Source organism: Mus pahari, chromosome 21, assembly GCF_900095145.1.
Source record: "Mus pahari chromosome 21, PAHARI_EIJ_v1.1, whole genome shotgun sequence".
Classification (NCBI taxonomy): domain Eukaryota; kingdom Metazoa; phylum Chordata; class Mammalia; order Rodentia; family Muridae; genus Mus; species Mus pahari.
This window is the reverse complement of record NC_034610.1, coordinates 15,792,145-15,814,541: the sequence shown is the minus strand read 5'-3', so window position 1 is coordinate 15,814,541 and position 22,397 is coordinate 15,792,145. Positions and strand designations below refer to the sequence as shown.

The 22,397-nt window shown below is 34.2% G+C and overlaps 1 protein-coding gene across 1 annotated transcript; it reads left to right on the top strand.

Moving 5' to 3' along the window:
• Positions 1 to 1,576: 1,576 nt before the first annotated feature.
• LOC110338148 (vomeronasal type-2 receptor 116-like) lies at positions 1,577 to 20,187 on the top strand. Its single transcript, XM_021221396.1, has 6 exons — positions 1,577 to 1,803; positions 10,787 to 11,081; positions 11,416 to 12,207; positions 12,903 to 13,118; positions 14,602 to 14,725; positions 19,268 to 20,187. Exons 1-6 carry the CDS (start codon positions 1,577 to 1,579, stop codon positions 20,185 to 20,187), a joined length of 2,574 nt encoding a protein of 857 aa, XP_021077055.1.
• Positions 20,188 to 22,397: the final 2,210 nt, after the last annotated feature.

Genomic DNA, 22,397 nt, shown 5'->3' with positions numbered 1-22,397 from the left:
ACCTGGTAAACTGGAATTCCCAAAAAGTAGGTTACTATAGATGTGCTGGCAAGTAAGTGAAAGTAGGTGAAGAACAGTGACTCTTCCTTCTTCCATCATCCTTATGTAGACCCAGTAGAAGGCATGGCCCAGGTTAAAGTAGTGTATGACCACACCTAGATATGGAACTTATTCTGTCCCAGACTGGCTTTGAACTCAAAGATTTGCTTGCCTCAATCCTCTGGGATTAAAGGTATATACTACCATGCCTGGAATTAAGCTTTCCATGGCCACTATACCTTATATCGAAAGCATGTGTCAAACCATGTCAAGATCCAGATCAAAAGCCTGTGTCTCCCAGCCTCAACATCTGTATCACAGTGTGTGCTCCTCTTCTGGATTGTAGTGTTTCCAGGTCTAGTCAAGTTGAAAATCAGAAATAGCAATTGGAAGTATTTCTCTGTATTCACAATGGTTAATTTCTGGATTGGCAGCACCGGGTATTTGGAGCATATATATTATTGTCAATTTTAGAGCCCACAATGCCTGCTTTATCTATATAAATGTGTGCCACTTCTTCACCTTCTTAAAAAGCTGATTCTCTGAAATTATCATGTTGAAATCAAGTTTCCCTGAGGAAGGTCCTATAACCTTCAATCTGCCCAGATGGTGACACTACACAGCACATCACAGTCCTGGTGCTAATTTTTTAACGTGAGTAAACTGTTAAATTTCTCCAAGTAGCTTTTTTTTTTGTTGTTTTGGTATGAAAACAAAAAAAAAAAGTGTATAGCTTTTGATAAAGTAAGAACTGCCATATGAATGGCAGGCCAGGCAGAAAGATGACAGAATGGCAGGGATGCAGAAATAAGGATACAACATGATGACAGGACAGAAAGAGAACAAGAAAGAAAAAGAGAGAACCACTTGGTGGAAACACAGTGACAAGGGTCTTCAGTGTGGATGGATAGCCAATAGATTGCCCTAACAAAAATCCCAGCAGCTTTGTGTTACACTTATTTCTTTATCTGTACTCTTTAACCCCAAGTGGGACAGATCAACAGTCCTGCAATCCATTAGTTTTGAGTGGTTTTACCTGCAATGCATTATTTTGGGCCCTTTACTTTTTCTTTTTCTTTTCGTTTCTTTTTTTTTTCTTTTCTTTTTTAAGTTGGCATCTTTATATGTGTGGATCGGCACAAGTTATTTTTATATGAAAATTGTCTTGCTTCATATTTTTTTTTTTTTTTTTTTTTTTTTTTGCCACTTAGACCCCGAAAGAATTCAACTCTGATCAGTTGCTATTCATAGTCTTGTCTGAAATAAAATTGCCATTGGCTAGGAAGAAAGTGGGAAAAATAATTTGCATCATGTTTTTCACCTGTATAGAGGGCCTCAGCTGCAGAGCCCAAGGGAAGAAACAATTTCAAAATTTACGATGACAAGGAGGGGCCAACAGGAAAACATTGGAATGATTAGTGTGGCCATCTCACTCCTCAACAAAGTTCAAAATATGCATGGTCACAAAAACATAATCTGAGCATATATTTACTGGACACTCTGTGATCTTCATCAAACAGACTCATATATTATTAAGATGTTCTCTTATATTTTTATCTCCTCACTACTTCTGCCAAATTTTGCCAAATTTGTCCCTACCTTTATGCATGCTAATATCAGTAAATGCTTTTACAAAATTACTGAAGATTTTCACCATGAAGGAGATGTGGTGATTGGTGCATTTTTCCCTCTTCATACGTACTATATGAAGAATAAAATTCCACATTCATATCTGCCATATTATTATAAGGACAATTACCTCCAGTAAGTACAATTATTAATTATTAGCATTCAGAATTCATATGTCTTAGTTGGTTTAGTCTTTAAAACTTATTTTTTCTTTGTGGTTTTAATTATGACAACTTTTCTTCTAGAGATTCTAAAATTTATTCTTCAATTTTTTTTTCAAAATTTGTTTCATTTTGGCTTATTTTTCCCCCTGAAAAAGGAAATGAAATGGTAACTTTGACTGTATTCATTGTAGTTTCCTTATTTGATTGCTATTACCTCTTGTTAGTTATTCTGGTTAGGCCACAAGGTCTAAATCATTTTCAATGTTGATATTTCAAGGAAGGATGGCTTAATCTAAGCTTTTAATATAGGTTATAACATCTCTGAACTCCTGATGTACTCTTCTGATAATAGATGTTGTCACTAAACGCAGTAAGTCCTGAGTGCTACTGTAATAATTGAGGGAAACACTTGTCTTTTTTTTACATGAGGCTGAATCCAGAATTAGGGTGTCAAAAATAGAAGTTTTCAATAATGATGTGCTCCACAGATATTTCATCTACATCATGTTATCTTATAAGTGCTTCTTCCTTGATAATTAAATTTTAGACAGATTAATATTAGACAGATTTCCTGTGTTTATTTGTTTGATCCATCTGTTTGCAATATTCACTCACATTTCCATGGATGTGTTTGCCCAAACATTTTAACTTTGAGGTTGTCTTCTTTGGACTAATTTTAAGGTTGTGTGAAATTCTCCAGATAGTGTTAGACAGGTCTTGCTTAATTAGAAATATTCATGTTTGCTTATTAATAAAGGAAATAAGATGTGTTAATCCAACTCAAATTTTCCTAAGTCATAATGCCCTTCTTATATCAGTACTGATCCAGGAAGTAAAGACCAAAAGTAGAGCAATAATGCGTTTAAATCACGTAACCATATGACAAAATATGGTGACAGTCAAAACCTGGAAAATGAAAAAAAGAACGCAGATTTGAAGGCGAATTACGTTCAGTGTTATAATACTTTTTCATAAAACTTGAGTAAGGTATTAAGTCATTAAATGAGAAATAGTAGAGGAGAAAAATATTTCTATGTAAAAGCAAGTAGAACTTTTTGTAACCTTGATAAATTTATTTTGAAAATTTGAATCACAGAAAATATGGTTATCCACAAATTGTTATTTGGATCAAATATTTCATGGTAGCTCTATTATATTTTGTATCAAGCAAAATCATGCATTTTTTTTCTCATATGAATAGCGGACATTGTAAGTTAGGTGTTGGGTGGGACTTTTGTACTGCATCATAATTAATGCACCTTATAACCCCCACTTTTCATTTGCCATCTACTCTCATATATTTAGGCAACAATATACATTGGTATGTGCTTTTATATACAGTAGAGTATCAGCCCTTTCTCTGCAAAAATTATAGTTTCTCTGCAGTGAACATTAGTGTCCAGTATGTTTATTATAAATAAAAATATTTTCCCTGTCACAAATATTTAATTTGTCATTATGTCACAGAAACTAAATTCATGACAAAAATGTACTGACTTTTATTATAAAACATTAATAAATTATTTCATACGATTCATTCACTAAGTTTAATTTTTCATATAGCATTGACCAAAAGAAAGTCATATGTACCACAAACCTGAGGACATTCTTTTATGTTTCTCGCTTAATTCTTTAATTATCTGTTTGGAAAGTTTCTATGAGTTTTAAATGGATGATTTCTTTTCTCTCTCTATGATTCTTATTCTTTATATGTTTGTAAGAATAAATGTTTTCCTTGTTACCATCACATTTACAAAAGAATAAGTCATCTGTCATTATATTCTGGTATATGAGCTTTATCAAGGTTACATTTTCTAAATGGATCTTTCTTTTAATCTATTATATATGAACTGTAAGAAGTGAATATTTCCTGCTGAATAATTTAAGAGGAAACTGGCTTTTTTATTGTTGCATTGATACTATAGTCTTTTCAAATTTGTTATCATAGATAACATTTGTGTGTGCAAACATATTTTTGAGGCAACTCACATTTTCAGGTGAAAGAAAAACTGTGAGGGCAATTTTTCTCTTCCTACAATGAGTGTGCTGAAATCAAACAGATCCTCTGAACCTGTGTCAGGATCCTGCAGTGACTAATTCAATTTATTATCCAATTTATTCAGTTCTTTTATTGATCTTTCCAATATGTTTCCACATCCAACTGAAAATTTCCTCTATGTATTTTTGAGAGTAAATTATTTTTCCTCACATCAATTGAAATATGGGTATAAACGTATATGTCAATGTAGTTTTTATCAACTATGTAGTCATTTCTTCCATTTGTAGCTTTATAAAATTGATATATCAAAATAACATATCCCTTGACAATTTAGATAGTAATTATGTACCATCATCAGCAATATTTCCTAATAAATGAAAAACTATTCTCTGGAAAGCTATTATAAATATTTCATTTTATGGTATATTTTATTTATATTTGATATTTTATATTCATTGCTCAAATTACAGAAAGTTACACTACAGCTAGAAGTTTCCAATATGTTTTCCCTGATAATATACAAAAATTTATCATTTTGAAAAACAGAACTTTTTAAGAAAAGACATATCTATACTAATTCAAATATGGACTACATTGTTTTGAAAAATGAAGAAACTACAAAATTTTCATTGCCAATTTTCTAGAATACTTCTCTTGTAGATAATGAAGTTCTGGAGTCTTTATGTATATTTTCAGTGAATCTGCTTCCAATCTTAACTACATTTTGATTCTGAATTGACCATATGATTGATATACCTCTTTCTTTGAATTTCAGCAGTATAGTTTTTCAATATATGCACAGCTTTTGGATCATGAGTGTTCACAAAATTCCTTCATGACCTTCCTTTTATTTATGTTAACTAGAAAATTCTTTCCTTGGTGTTTTCCTTGTTGCTTCCACTTGCCTTCATTCATTCTCATCGTATGCTTTTCACTGGCACTCAGCTATTGTTTGTTAGCTTTTTATCAGTGTGTTTTTTAAGGAAGATGTAATATGGAGAGATGTTTTCGAACAAAATGAGAAATAACAACAAAATCATCTCATAAAATATACAGTAAACTTTTTGGCCTAAGGCAGTTTAACAAAGTCTCACGGAGGTAAGTACTGATGTCTATTATTTTTCAGCATGGTAAAGATTACTTTACCATTCTTCTTACAGAGATAGATGTGTGCATCCAACTAAAATATCACATTCAGTAATAATTCAGACATATGGAGACTGATTTTCTATAAAATTAATTCAATGCTCAAATAATATAAAATTAAATGATATGTTTTACTTTGTTTTATCGCAATTGCATAAGTAAATAGAGAATATTTTCTAAGATGCTCAATAAACTATACGCTGTAAAAAACTCATACAAGTCATTTCTCAGATGTCTGATGTTTCCAAGTGATTTGCCTGATATTTTGTTGTGAATATCATATTTCTTAAATTACCAATTCTGATTCACCAGAATTACTTTTTCTGTGTACAATCTTGTTAATATTGAACTAAATTTCCACTGTCTTAACATTTGCACGTAGCCTGAACCCCAGTAATTTAAGTAACACCTAAAAACATGTACTTAACTTACATATGTTAATAGAAATGAATTGTGATCCAGTCTCTGAGATACAAGATTTAAACTCTCTGAGGTATGCAATGTTAAAAAAATTGATCAGAGTATAATATTTCTGTTCATACCATTGCTCTGTGTTTCTTGGATGTGCAACTCATTCTTAATATGAACTTCCCTTTCCTTTTCTTTTGTTGTTTCTTTAGATGTTTTCCAGAAACTAAGAGTTTTTTTGTGATGCTGAGAGTTGTTTTATTTTATTTAAGTCTAACTTGCCTATCATCTGGCTGTTGTCCATCATGTATCTTTGCTCTTAGCCAGATTAGCACACCCAATTACTTTTATTATTCTCACCTTTGTTTTCTTGCAGGCAAGTTACTCAAGTTGAAAGCTCAATATCTCTCAGTATTTTTCTGATATGCTCTAACAAAATTCTCATCAGTCTTTAAAAACCTGTTCAGTTTGTGTAATTTTAGTTGTTTGTAGACTTTCATTTGTTGGTGGATAACCATTTAGTAAATTCTTTCACTTGGAAGTATATTACACCTTGGGTGGACTACTTCAAAGCATTCTGTAGTTAGAGCGAATGTCTGTGTGTGTATAAATTTATGTCCTTCTTGACTATTTATCAACTAAGAATCCATGAATTAAGAAATTAAAAGGAGATCCATAAAATTTTATTTATAAGATTCATAAGGGAAGGGATAATGATGCAATTAAGTCAAGAAGAGAAAGAATAAAATAGTTGTCATTTTTAAAATATATTTATTATATACCATGATCTTTCAAAATCAGGTATCCAATAGAGAATGGTCAAATCTATCTTCTTAAATTTTTCTCTTATCATTGCTCTGTGATTGAAGATACTGAGCTCCTCTGCTCTATTTAGCATGTAATGCATAAAAGTGATTGTTATTTAATTACTTATTTGTATGGAATGGTCAAAAATCATATATATATGAATATACAGTATTTATCAATGATAAATATGATTTATTATATTCCCCCAAATTGAACATTCTACCTATCGATTTTTTCTAGTGAATAATATTATTATATTTACTCATTATTTGTTTGCTTTCTTTAAGAAAGGAATATTCACTAATTTTTGATAATTTTTTATTGATATCAAATAACTTTATTAAACTAACATATGCAAAGTTAAATTAATTTCAAAACACATACATACATGTAAAACAAGCATTATAATAAGTCTCAACTATAAGCATCTTTAGGTATTATAAGCAAAGTTCACATTCCAAGCTACCAGGTTATTTTTTATTATTATTTTCATTATTTACCTTTCAAATGCTATCCCGAAAGTTCCCTATACGCCCCCCCACTCCTGCTCCCCTACCCACCCACTCCCACTACTTGGCCCTGGCCTGCCCCTGTGCTGGTTCATATAAAGTTTACAAGACCATGGGGCCTCTCTTCCCAATGATGGCCGATTAGGCCATCTTCTGCTACATATGCATCTAGAGACACAAACTCAGGGGGTACTGGTTAGTTCATATTGTTGTTGCACCTACAGGGTTGTAGCCCCCTTAAGCTCCTTGGGTACTTTCTCTAGCTCCTCCATTGGGGATCCTGTGTTCCATCCAATAGCTGACTGTGAGCATCCACTTCTGTGTTTGCCAGGCACTGGCATAGTCTCACAAGAGGCCACTATATTAGGGTCCCTTCAGCAGAATCTTGCTGGCATGTGCATTAGTATCTGGGTTTGGTGGCTGATGATGGGATGGATTCCCTGATGGGGTAGTCTCTGGATAGTCCATCCTTTCATCTTAGCTCTAAAATTTTTCTCTGTACCTATATCCTTTCATGGGTATTTTGTTCCTTATTCTAAGGAGGAATGAAGTATCCACTCGACGGTCATCCTTCTTGGTTTTCTTTTGTTTTGCAAAATGTATCTTGGGTATTCTAAGACATATGCAATAGTGTCTGCATTTGGTGGCTGATTATGGGATGAACCCCCAAGTNGGTCAGTCTCTGGATGGTCCATCCTTTCGTCTTAGCTTCAAATTTTGTCTCTGCAACTCCTTCCATGGGTATTTTATTCCCTATTTTGTGGAGGAATGAAGTATCCACGTGTTAGTCTTCCTTCTTCTTGATTTTCTTGTGTTTTGGAAATTGTATCTTGGCTATTCTAGGTTTCTGGGCTAATATCCACTTATCAGTGAGTGCATATCTAGTGACTCCTTTTGTGATTGGGTTACCTTACTAAGGATGATATCTTCCAGATACATCCATTTGCCCAAGAACTTCATGAATTAATTGTTTTTAATAGCTGAGTAGTAAGTATTCCATTGTGTAAATGTACCACAGTTCCTGTATCCATTCCTCTATTGAGGGACACCTGGATTCTTTCCAGCTTCTGGTTATTTGATCATCTTAATTTGAAGTTTTGGATGCTTTTCTGTTAATATTATTTCTTAGAACCATACTTGGGTTCTGTGGAACAAGAGCACTTTAAAATGGTGAAATAATTTTCCTCTTTCACCACCCAATTATTCCTTACATAACTTATTCAACATATTTAAACGTATAAGCGATTCAGCATATTGATCATATTCTCCAAAGCCATAACCTACCTCTGTATCATCCATTTCTGCCAGTACTGTCTACTAATCCAAATTTAATTTTAATAATTTTCTACTCAATCAGTTCCACTTTTTGTTTCCTAAGTACTTTTGAGTGTGAAGCCATTCCAGAATCTGATTTTCCTAACAGGCATCAGATTTTGGAAAATCCTGATTTTTCTTCCAGCCTTTATCAAAATGCAATACCATTATTCTTGAGAAAATATGGCCTCATAGACTCATATGTTTGAATGCTTATGCTATATGGAATATGAGTTACCTTGCTTTTAGTGGTAGTTTAGAAGTCTAAGAAGTTTAGTCTGTCCAGGGTCTTCATTTCAGCTGCCTATAGAAGAAAATTTAGTACTTTTATCTCTGTCTCCATGACCATGTCTACCTGCACATTGCCATGATTCTCACCATGATAAAATGAATAAAACCTGTGAAACTATAAGCCAGCACCAATTAAATGTTTTCTCTTATAAGAGTTACAAGCGGCTTTGTGTTTCTTTAACAATAAAACCCAATGAACACAGAAATTTAAACCAGAGATTGGAGTTTTGTTGTAACAGGCAAGATTTCCTGTTTTCAGAAACAATGAGTGTGAATTTGGTTGAGGATATCAGTGAAATGAATTAAGTGCTGCTTAATGAGCCATTCTAGCAGGAAGTAGGAAAAAATGTTGCTAGGTGTTAATTATACACTGTGTTGCTGTCTAAAGTAGTTTCAGAGGAGATGAATGTTAGTATGTTTCCTAGAGATTATGCTGTTATATTTGGGCAAATACTATTGGTGCTTTTTGTCCCAGCCAAAAAAATCTCCTGGAAGCTAAGATTAAGAGATATAGATTAAATCCTCTGGCTTGGGAAATCTCAACAGTCTAGTATTGACTCTGTTGTGAGGTTATTAATGTTCTCTCTTATGATGATCTATAATAAAAAGAAAGAAGCTGAAAGAGAAAAAAATAGATTGCACTTTTTGTACACAATGTACAAAGTATAGAAATTGGGAAGAAAAAAGGAATAATAGATAGAATGGTGATAAATCCTGTATTCAAATAGATAGACTAACTAAAAGTCTCATGGTAAATGGAATGAAGGTAATGGAGACATCAGGGCAAGATTCCACCCTGCTAAGTGAAAATGGGTTAAAGAAATACTTATTGGTGGGTGTGGTGGACCACACCTGTAATTCCAGTTGGTAGATCTCTGAGTTTGAGCCAAGCATGGACTTCAGATTAAGGTTTAGGACATTCAAAAATTGGAACTCAAGAAGAGAAAGCTGATGGAGATTTAATTATATTGGGTGGTGATGCATGTTCCAACCATAATAAGCAGGAGAACTTGGCAACTGCATCCATGTGGTTCTGATTTTAAGACTCAATGATTGAGGTGTTATTGAATCTTTCTCTGTAAGGAAAATACGGCTAGGTCAAGAGTTTATCATGGATGCCTTTGTATCTTAGAGCACCCATTATGTGAAGCTCTAAAGGAGAAGCCTGCATTTCCCTTAAGATCTAATGATGCAGAAGATGCCTGAGACCAGGGATGCCAACCAAATATCACTGCTATCAGGAAATAGAATAAGTCCAAGAAAAAGAAGTGCTTTACAGTCACAAAAGATGAAGGAAATTAGGTAGCTGAAGAATATTTGAACATCAAATATGAAGATGCAAAGTTTGAAGTTTGCTCAGCTAGTTTTTGCCTTGCTTTATTTCAGCATGTCCTCACTATGCTCCCCTTCCTAAGTTTGAAATGGTAATGGATATTCTGAGTCATTATAAGTATGTAATCTGCCATTTTATTTTGCTTTTACTGAGAATTTCTTGATGAGGAAATGCAGGATTTTCAGAGGAACATCTGAACTTTGGACTTTAAACAAATTTGAGGCTATTTTAAATTTTGGGAACCTTTGTTGATGGACTCAATGCATTTTGCAGTATGTTATGGCTACAAGCCTTAGAAGGCCAAGGAATGGAAGGTTTGAATAGAAATGCCTCTCATGTATTCTATTGTTTTTAAATCTTTTGCTTGTAATGAGTGGTACTATTAGGAGGTGTGACCTTGAAGGAGTAAGGTGTAAAGTTGCTACAGTAAGTATGTCACTGTGGGGGCAGGAGTATGTGTTAAAAAACATAAGTCTTGGCAGTGTGTCTTAGTTTCCACTTTCCCTGCATGTGGATTAAAATGTAAAATTATAAAATTTCATTTCTGATTGTATACTGCTGTAATTTCTACCATGACCATTCTAGACTAAAGCTTTGAAACTGTAAGTTAGTCCCAGTTAATTGTTTTCCTTTTTGATTTGCATTTCCCTGATGTTCAATATACTTAATCATCAGGGAAATGCAAAGCAAAACAACCCTGAAATTCCACCTCATACCAGTCAGAATGGCTAAGATCAAAAATTCAGGTGACAGTAGATGCTGTCGAGGATGTGGAGAAAAAGGAACACTCCTCCACTGCTGGTGGGATTGCAAGCTGGTACAACCACTCTGGAAATCAGTCTTGCAGTTCCTCAGAAATTGGACATAGTACTACCAGAAGATCCAGCAATTGTGATTCATGATATGTAGACTGGTCTTTTTTATAGATTTTAATGACTGATAAAATATGCTTTGAGGAATTATAATTAATGAGTAGTAATATTAAATGGTCTTGCCAAATCTTAACATATTTACCTGACCTAGTTCCACATGTTCATGGTGAAAAACTTAAATTGCGTATTTTATGGAAACAAAATATGAATTATATGGTTACTCAATGTGTGGTCCATATTGTATTCCTCTTGTGTATATTTTTTTATTTATACAGGTATAATTTTAAGAACTACCAGTATATTCTGGCTTTGGTGTTTGCTATTGAGGAGATCAATGAGAACCCTAATCTTTTACCTAATATATCTCTTGGATTTGATTTCTACAATGTCAGATTCACTGAGAAGGAAACTCTTATGAATGTCTGTTTTTGGCTCACTGGACAAGGGCAGAAAAAGATTTTACCAAATTACAATTGTGGCAAAAATAATTTTACTACTGCCCTCACAGGAACATCATGGACAACATCTGCCCAAATTGGAACATTACTTCAACTCTTTAAATTTCCTCAGGTAAGAAAATTTAAAGTGTGAGACCTGGGAATCAGGTCACTTTGTTCATATTACAGGTGTTTTAAAACTATAAGATGGTTATTTCAATTATTTAACATAAAAGCAAGTACCCAAACACTTGGACAGCAATTCAAATTTGTATTGCATGCATATTTATGGTGACATAAATTAAACCAGATAGGTCCTTGAAACTAACAGGCTTGGCAGGAACTTTTGTTAAATTTTGTAAATGGAATTTTCCTTTAAAATTGAGATAAAACTACCTTTTTATCCTGTTGTCATTTGTTGCTTCAGGAATGTAACTTGCTCAAAGTTAATATTCTTCTTCATTCAGCTTTCTTTTGGACCTTATGATCCCATCTTGAGTGACCATGGTCAATATTCTTCTATCTACCAGATGGCCCCCAAATACACATCTCTTTCACTTGGCATTGTATCTTTGATGGTTCATTTTAGGTGGTCCTGGGTTGGTCTCATCCTTCCAGATGACCACAAAGGGAGTAAAATTTTATCAGAGCTCAGAGAAGATATGGAGAGAAAAGGAGTCTGCATAGCTTTTGTGAAAATGATCCCTGTGACATGGAATTCATATTATAACAAATTCTGGGAAAATATGGATGAGACGAATGTCATAATTATTTATGGTGACATTGATTCTCTCACAGGTCTAATGAGAACTATTGGGGAAAGATTGTTGACAGCAAAAGTCTGGGTCATGAACACTGAACCTCATATTACTGACTATGCTGACTATTTCATGCTTGACTCATTCCATGGGAGCCTAATTTTTACTCACAATTATAGAGAAAGTTTTGAGCTTACTAAGTTTATTCAAACAGTTAATCCTTACAAATACCCTGAAGACATTTACCTTCCTAAGTTATGGCATTTGTTCTTCAAGTGCTCATTTTCTGATATTGATTGTCAACTATTGGCTAACTGTCAATCCAATGCTTCTCTGGATGTGTTACCTAGTCATATATTGGACATGACAATCAGTGAAGAAAGCTACAATATCTACAATGCTGTATATGCTGTGGCTCACAGTCTGCATCAGATGAGTCTTCAACAAGTAGACAAACAAGCAGATGAAAATGGGGAAGCAATGGCCTTCTTCCCCTGGCAGGTAATAACCACTGTTCTATAATGTATTATCAGTACCCTGATATATGAATTCTGCAATGACAGGAAGTTAGGTATGGCAAAATTATGTTCATGCCCACAATTATAGGAATTTTTATGTTTCTAAATTCATTTACAGGTCAAGACAGTTTGAAGTGTGTGCTGCTGATAAGTGGGATTACAGGAGTATATGTTATTAGTCAGTACAAATGTCATTTCATCAATAGCTAAATATACAATATTCTCATGATAAAAGTATCAATACTTATTCTGTACATTTCTTACAGTAGGAATGAATGAGTAGATATTTAAGTGAAACAATGACAGTGGTTTTATACCTACATAATTCACTTTTATTCCTCTTTAGACATCACGACCCTCTTTTTAGACTGTCAATCTCTAAAGATATTCTGAAAGTAAATAGGTCTGGTTCGGTTTCAAAAAATTTATCCTTTACATGTGTCAGAACTGATTTATTCAATACCTGAGGTTGATCAAAGTTTTCTCTTGATGCTGAATTGTCATTCAGAAGAGAAATGGTATCGAAAACACTCAGTCATTCATTTATTTAACATAAATGATAGCTTCATTCACTTGACTTTTACATCCTAAATTTAGATAAATAAGACACATTCTAATCCATAAATTCAATTCTGTCTCTTGGGCCCATTGTAAAATAAATTCATAAATCTCTTTTAGCTGAACATTTTCCTGAAGGACATCAATGAGAGAGACAACATGAGTTTAGGTGGGAGACAGAAATTAAATGCAGAATATGACATTCTTAACCTTTGGAATTTACCAAAGGGTCTTGGACAAAAGGTGAAAATAGGATCCTTTTCAGGAAATGCTCCTGAGGGCCAACAGTTGTCCTTATCTGAGCAGATGATACAATGGGCAGAAGGATTTTCAGAGGTGGGTTATGTATTAAATCAATGCTTTAAACTTGTGTTAATAATAAAATTTTAATTTCAGATGAAATAACATTTGTTTTCTGATTTAAGGCCCATCACTCTGAGATTACCAGTATATAATTCTGCAATGGTAGTATTAGGGTATTGTGGTTTCTCATTACTTGATTCAGAGAATTGGAAGTATTTAGTGTTAAATAAAGTCTTCCTTATTCACTCATATGAATATTATTTATTCTGCACTTATCAAAAATTAGAAGCACAATGGAAGAGGAAATTTCGATCTTCAAATTGTCTCTTTGGTTAATGTGTTTCAGAAAATTTCTCATTCACAGTTAATATCATGAAACAATATAAAATTTACTTTTTATTGTGTGATCAAAGAATGTCCAAATGTGACTTATGGAAAAAAAGTACATTTTTGGTTTTTGTTCCAGAAGTATGAACATCAATCACACATACGAGCAGGAGAAATATGTTTAGTCATGAAAACACACTCAAGGTCCAGAAAGATAATGTTTCTATGTATTCACATTTACAGTAATAAAAATGAGAAGCCTAGACCTGAGGACAGAATTAAAATGTTTCAATTCAATCACATTGAAATAATTTCTCCAGCAATTCTGTATCTCCAAAAGTTTAAATTACTTCACAAATGGTGCCATAAATATGGAATCAGCACCCAAATACTTTAAGCTATATGATATTCAAAATACCAAATAGTAACTCTGTTGGCATCTCTTAACTGTCCATATATTCTCAATAGTTCTATTGTTACTCTTGTCAAAAGTTCTATCTCATGAACAGTTGAGCTAACTTTTTCAGCCACTGGAAAAGAAGGCATATAGGTATGGACATGGGGAATCTACTGGCTTGCCTATGGGCTATAAATAAATATAGAACTGAAACAACTTAAGAAACAATTTGAGGGTGTGGTATATTATATTAAGAAATATATATTCTCTGAATGCAGAAAAACATGAATAATGCTTTACTTTTCTATCTTCTATACATGTATTTTGTTCTGAGACATCATCAGAATTGAAGTGTCCCTTTTTAACTTAGTTAAATTTATCTATATATCTTCCTAGAAATACATATATTTTTGTTTCTATGACCAATCTAAATCCTATCAAATTGACAGACCAGATTCACAATTACTGTGGAAGTAAAGTTGATCAATGTATTAGTCAGTACTGTCACTCCGGAGTGATTCTATGGTCTTCTATATTGTATATTGTATTCCCTATCACCTACCTTTATTAAAGTTGTTTATACCTCATTGTGGGAACAAATTCTCTAACACTCTGATAATTCTCAGATAAATCTTTAGGCATATTTGTTTATCCGTGGCACAATCTCTCTAAATAATCCTCTGTTTTTACAAGAATACTTTGGGAATTCATTGCATAACATTAAAAATTTTATTTATAATGAGTTTTCATAAAACTATAAGATTTACATAACATTTATTTTATTTTTCTCAGATCCCTCAGTCTGTGTGCAGTGAGAGTTGTGGGCCTGGATTCAGGAAAGTAACCCTGGAGGGCAAGGCCATCTGCTGTTACAATTGCACTCCTTGTGCAGACAATGAGATTTCTAATGAGACAGGTAAATGCAGGTTTTAAAGAAAATTTTCCCATTTCTCCACAGGATTCCATAATAAACTAGCCAAAGAAAATGTTATGAATTAAAATCATAAATAAATATTTTCATTTCTTTGTTTAGGAATTTAAATATCATAATTCTTCAGCATCTCTTTGAAATGGCCCACCCGAGCCATTAAAAATCATACTTGATTTATATCTGTGATTCACTGCCAATATTGATTGTGGGAGAAAAAATAAATATTTGCATTATATTTCACAGTATATGTTATTTAATGGTACCATTTGGAATATATTGATAAATTATCACTATAGTTTTTCCAGCTGTATTTCAATAACTCTGGTCTTTTGAATTTTCATAATTGTGATCATCTTCAGCTCATTTTTCAAAATGTACTTCCTCTCAATATTTAGTTATTTGAAAATTTTGTACAATGTGTTTTAATGGTATTTACCCCTTGTATTAGTTAAGGTTTTACTGCTGTGAACAGACACCATGAACACAGTAACTCTTAAAAGGACAACAATTAAATCTGGATATCTTACAGGTTCACAGGTTTAGTCCATTATCATCAAGGCATGAGGATGGCAGGATCCAGGCAGACATGGTGCAGGCACAGCTGAAAGGTCTACATCTTAGAGTCTCCAAGTCAACTTCAACTTCACAGCTTCTTATTGCAATGTCTGAGGTCCACACAACATCCTCACATGAGGGCTCCACCTTATATCACTTATATCTTATATCACTTCTCTAGCTATGCCCTCTGTAGCCCTCTGGGGTCTGTTGGATTCTACTGTCCTGCCACTGGTATACTTGGTGATTATCTCACTGTTCTGGCATCTCCAATATACTAGGGTCTTCTCTTGTAACTAGGCTAAACCTAGAGAGTCACATAGGCTGTTTCCGCAGTGTCATGTCCAGCTTCTCTGTATGACACTGGAGTAATGTTTACACATTACCAAGTATAGCCATAGATGTAGGTGCAACCTTTGGCTATCTTTAGAACACAGCTTTATTGTGCTCTGAAAAAACACTTCCCAGATTTCACCACAGTTATCCTGGTCTCTTCTTAATTACTGCTAATTTTGTAGCTCCAGCTAACCAGCATCAGTTGTTCCAATAGTCCCTTCTATTCTTGACTCTAAAACCACAGCTATATGGTGATGCTACTGCATTCTACTGTTCGCAGGGGCTAAAATATTATCCCCCTTACTCTATTACATTATTATCAGCTTTCAGTTTTCAACTCTTTAATGGCCTACACTTGCCTGTCCTGGAACATGCTCTATAGGTTTACCTTGAACTAGAGATCTACACGTCTGTCTCCTAAGTGCTAGGATTAAAGGCCTGGTCCCTCAAGTCTGGACTACTTTTCTCTACTTGAAAATTACTCTTTACTTGGCTGGACTTGAATTCAGAGATCTGCTTGCCTCTGTCTATTGGGATTAAAGGTATGTACTGCTGTGCCTGGACCTAAACATAGTTATGTGGGAGCTTCCCCCAAAGCACTAATATTTTAATCATTTTCTTTCCTTGAACTAAGGATTCAGCTCCACTCTACTTCCTGTTGCCCCTTTAATACTTGGACCATATTTTTATTCTTTTTTTCTTTTCCAGCTTGCTCCTTTACATTAAAGCACATATCATAAAAGGGAATTTTGTAACCACACAACAGGGTTTATACCAGGCTGTTTTGAGACTCCCTTTTTCAAAGCCATTAATATAAACCTCTTCACCTTAACTTCAGGAAGACTCCTCAGACAACAGCAAAGAGCAGCTACATTCTTCACCAGAACAACACAAAACAGTCTCTCTGCCACATACTAAAATTATTCTGCACTGAAACCACTTGGGCCAGGTCTATACAGTTTAAATTACTCTCAGCAACAAAGTCTTCCACATTCCTACTGGGATAGCCCCTTAAGACCCACTTAAAGCATTCCACTGCTTTCCAAATCCAAAGTCCCAAAATATACATTCTTCTAAACAAAAGCATGTTCAGGTCTATCACAACAATATTCCAGTCCCTGGTTCTAGCTTCTGTCTTAGAGATTTATTGCTGTGAATAGACACCAGTACCACAGCAACTTGCATATGACTATTGTGATTGATGATTCACTTCCCATATTACTCCATAAATAGATGAGGAGTTTGCTGTCATGAGACAATACTTTACAATTAGGCCAATATTTTTATTGTTGATTTTAGGAATGACTATCTAGTACATGAATTAAAGTTATAGACGTATACGTACATACATGTATAATATATGCTTGTATATGTACATAGATACATATGCATATATCATATATTTTATACATATACATATTCATACACACAACGCGTATATATATATATATATATATATATATATATATATATATATACATATATGAAGAGAGAATGTTAGATACACGGGGCGATATAAAGAGACAGAGCAACAGAGAGATATAGATTGTCAGAGAACGTGATAGACACAGAGGATAATAATATTGTTATCACCAACAAATTGAAAACACATTTTATATTATTTATTTAATACTCTGATCACTGAATCTCAATTATGCATTATTTTAAATAAGCTTAATTGTATTGGCATTGAATCATAAAATTTATAGTGAATTTTATTATTTTATACTGTAATTACATTGTAAATAGTAGAAATAATTTTAATGAGCAGAAAAGGTGAATTAAATGAGATTTTAAAGCTTTTCTGTTTATTTTAACATAGTCAGGAATAATGTATTATTAAATATACAGCATTTGAAATAATGAACTTTATAACATGATTTGGTTGATTCGGGTCACAGTTGTCAGCTGTACTCTTCTCTAATTCTCCTTGGAGGAAGATTTCATTTCACCATTCACAGTCCTTTAATAGATTTCAATTAAACTAAATAAAAATTGGTCCCTTCAAGAAGATACCAGTTACCTTCATACACATTGTGATTTTGGCTGCATTCAAGAGAGTAACATGTGTAGTAAATGAAATTTCGTCCTTAATTTGAGGTCAGCTATAGAATAGGTGAGGAACTATTAATAGTGCTTTCAAGCAAGTCACAAAATCATCCTTTGAATTATATTCACAGTATTTGTTCACACTAATACTTAGATTTTGTGGTATTTAGCTGTCTTTTCTATAATAACAGTGACATGAGGATACGCTAGACATAAAATGGCAAAGTACACAAATATATATATATATATATATATATATATATATATATATACAAGAGAGGGACTGAGGAGAGCATGATGTCCAAGAATGCATTTTCAAAGACACTGACTAGACTTATTCTTGGTTTAAAACAAAGACTATCAGATTTTTATGATACACTTCATATATAGCCTAAATCCATATAATTTTAAAACTTACTTAAAATTACTTGGAGCTGCAAGGTATACTTTTTAATGTAATTTTATTTATTGCTTTTAATAAATTATTTCTTTGCTACAGTAGCTCTAGTCATCCAACACACATTTTTCCTATTTGTTTTCTTTGTTTTTTGTTGTTGTTTTTTAAAATCTCTGTAGGTGGACTCTAACAGAGGTAGTGTATGTGGTTTTATAATCACCTTTGATGTCATATCTTCTACCTTTCCATCCCCAAATCATCCTACTGAGTCACAGACTTGTAAACTTCAGTACTTTTTAATATCACTTAATTCATAGCAAAGATTTAAACTCACAACAAACACAAGGAAAAACTTAAGGGTTAAAAATAGCCAAAGGCATGAAAAATCCATCACATGTACATATTCAAACCCTATATAATCTGAGAAGACTGATATGCTGAAAATGTCAGGATACTAAAATTAAAAAAATGTCATTTAACTTGTCTAAAGTAGAATATCAAGTATTTAAGCAAAAAGCATGAATTTACATACAGACTTGTCATAATGTGTTTGTATATCATTAAATCATTACAATCTTCTGAGATTTCTCAATTTTATGGAGTTTTCACAGTCTCATCTACAAATGCCACCTTTCTATAATAGTACAGTTTACCCTCAAATTTTTATCTCCCCCAAATCCTTCCATATATATGTATTTGTATGTATGCTGTATATTTATAAACATATGCATATGTATAGTGTGTGTGTCTGTGTGCAAGTGTGTATGTAATAAAAGCCAGAAAAAAACTGTAGGTCAAAGAAGAACGATATTAGGCTAGTTCAAGTCACTATAAAGTAGATGGTTTTTAAGAGAAGCTACTGCAAGTTGATGTCTACGTAAAGAGAGACAAAATTTTCTACAGAAATGTAGATAACTTGTGTAAGTAAAATAGTGTGATGTTAGGAAATAAAGAATGATTGGATGAAAACCCATTATATGTGAGCATAGATACTTAAAGAAATACATAATAAAGAGGGAACTCTTTATAAGTATGAAAGTATTCACAACAGTGTGCTTATTACTTTTTCCCTGAGAAAACAAAATAAGGTGAAATTTGTGACAGTCCTTGTACATAGAAATGACTAAGAAAAAACAGTGATCAATTCAGCCTGGACTCACAATCTCATAATAGTCTACATTTCTAACCAGATGTGGATCAATGTTTGAAGTGTCCAGAGAGTCATTATTCAAATACAGAGAAGAACCACTGCTTCCAGAAAACTGTGATCTTTCTCTCCTATGAAGACCCCTTGGGGATGACACTGGCTTGTATAGCTTTGTGTTTATCTGCACTCACAGCCTTTGTAATTGGGGTCTTTGTGAAACACAGAGACACTCCCATTATGAAAGCCAATAATCGAGCTCTCAGTTACACTTTACTCATCACAATAACCTTCTGTTTACTCTGTTCTTTAAACTTCATTGGTCAACCCAATACAGTCACCTGCATCCTTCAGCAGACCATATTTGGAGTTGCATTCACAGTGGCTCTAGCTACCGTGCTGGCCAAAGCTATTACTGTGGTCATTGCCTTCAAGGCCACTTTTCCAGGGAGAATGATGAGGTGGTTAATGACATCAAGGGCCCCAAACTATATAATTCCTCTTTGTACCCTGATCCAACTTCTTCTTTGTGGAATATGGATGGCAACATCTCCTCCATTCATTCACCAAGACTTTCATGCTGAACATGGACACATACTACTTTTGTGTAACAAGGGATCATCTGTTGCCTTCCACTGTGTTCTGGGATACCTATGCTTCTTGGCTTTTGGGGGTTACACCATGGCATTCTTATCTAGAAATCTGCCTGATACATTCAATGAATCCAAATTTTTGTCATTCAGCATGCTTGTGTTCTTCTGTGTCTGGGTCACCTTTCTCCCTGTCTATCACAGCACTAAAGGGAAAGTCATGGTGGCTATGGAGGTCTTCTCTATCTTAGCTTCCAGTGCAGCCCTCCTTGGCTTCATATTTGCCCCTAAGTGTTACATTATCTTGTTTAGAACAGAAAAGAATTCATTTCATCATATCAAGGACAAAACAAATTCTAGAAGGAATGTCTCTTAAAATATTGTGGAAAAAAAATAAATGTAGCTTCTATGTTAGCAACTTTTAAGAGGATTGAATTAACTTCCTATTCCATTCTAAACAAATGTTACACAATTATAATATGGATTCAATTCCATCAAATTTTATTTCTTTAACAAATTATTTTACAATGTTATAGTATGAGAAAAAATTCTTTTTTCATTTATTTTTCTTTTAATTTTTATTGGTTATTTTGTTTATTTATATTTCAAATGTTATCCCCCTTCCAACATTTCCCTCTGAAAACCTCCTATCCAAGACCTAATGCCACCATGAGGGTACTCTCCCTCCCACGGACCTACTCCCATCTAACCACCCTAGCATTCCACTACATTCAGACATCATGCCTTCACAGGTTCAAGGGCCTCCCTTCCCATTGATGCCAGACAAGGTCATCCTCAGCTACTTATACAGCTGGATCCATGGGTTCATACATGTATATTCTTTGGTTCATGGTTTAATATTTGGGAGCTCTGGGGTATCTTGTTGGTTTATATTTTTGTTCTTCCTATGGTGTTACAAACCCCTTAAGCTCCTTCAGTACTTCCCATAACTCATCCATTGGTGTCCACATGCTCAGTCTGATGGTTGGTTACAAGCATCTGCATCTGTATAAGCAAGGCTCTGACAAAGCCTCTCAGAAGACATCTATATTAGACTCCTGTCAAAAAGCAATAGTATATGGGTTTGGTGGCTGCGTATGCAATGAGTCACCAGGTGGGGCAGTCCCTGGATGGCCTTTCCTTCTGTCTCTGCTTCACTCTTTTCCCCTGTACTTCCTTCAGACAGGAACAATTCTGCTTTAAATTTTTGAGTAGGGTGTATTTATCCAATCCTCAAACAGGGGCAGTACCTAAACCCGAGATATGGTTTCTATAGCTTGACTCTCCTCTTTGTTGAGTATTTCAGCTTAGGTTATCCTCCTTGGGTACTAGGAGACTCTTGATTTCCTGGCATCTGGAACTCTCTGTTGACTGACCACAGTCCCCTGTCCCCTATTTCTGCACAATTCTGTTCAATTTTCTGACCCTCTGTACATCTCCTCCATCCTGCTTTTTTATTCCTTCCCCGAATCCTCTCTTCCTCCGAAGTCCCTCCCACCCTCTATATCCATGATCATTTTGTTTCCCCTTCTAAGTAGGATTGAGGACTCCACTTTGTTCTTCCTTCTTCTTGACATTTATATGGTCTGTAAGTTGTAACATGGTTATTCTGAGCTTTTTCCCTAATATCCACTTATTAGTGAGTACATACCATGTGTGTTATTTTGTGACTATGTTACCTCACTAAGGATGATATTTTCTAATTCCATCCATTTGTCCTGCGAATTTCATGAAGTAATTGTTTTTAAATGACTGAGTAGTAGTACCCCATTGTGTAAATATACTGCATTTCTGCATCCATTCTTCTTTTGAGGAACATCTGGGTTATTTCCAGCTACTGAATATTGTAAATTATGAACAGAGTGGAACATGTGTCTCTTTTATATGTTGAAGCATAACATAGTAAAAATGGTCATCTTACCAAAAACAATCTACAGGTTCAATGAAATCCTCATTAAAATTTCAACTCATTCTTCACAGAAATGGAAAGAACAATTCTCAAATTCATTTGGAACAACAAAAATGCAGGATAGTGAAAACTTTTCTCAACAATAAGAGAATTTTTGAGGGAATCACCATCCCTGCCTTCAAGCTCTAATACAAAGTAATAGTGATCAAAACCGTATAGTATTGGTACAGATACAGGCATGTAGATCAATGAAATAGAATTGAAGATCCAAAAGTGAACCCACACACCTAAGTTTACTTGGTCTTTGAAAAAAGAAGCTAAAACCATCCCGTGGAAAAAAGAGAGTACATTCAGCAAATGGTGCTGGCTTAGGTGGAGATCAGCATGTAAAAGAATGCAAATTGATCCATGTTTATCTCCATGTACAAAGCTGAAGTCCAAGTAGATCAAGGACCTCCACATAAAACCAGATATCCTGAATCTAATAAAAGAGAAAGTAGGGATGAACCTCAAATACATGGTGTACTGGCTAGTTTTGTGTCAACTTGTCAGCTTGGCATGGAAGCACTGTGAGAGGCCATGGAAGGCGAAGGCCATTGGTGAAGTTGCAGCCTCAGTTGCAACTGATGGCCCAGGACTGAAGGGGTCATGCAAAGGAGTTGAGGCTTGGCACCATG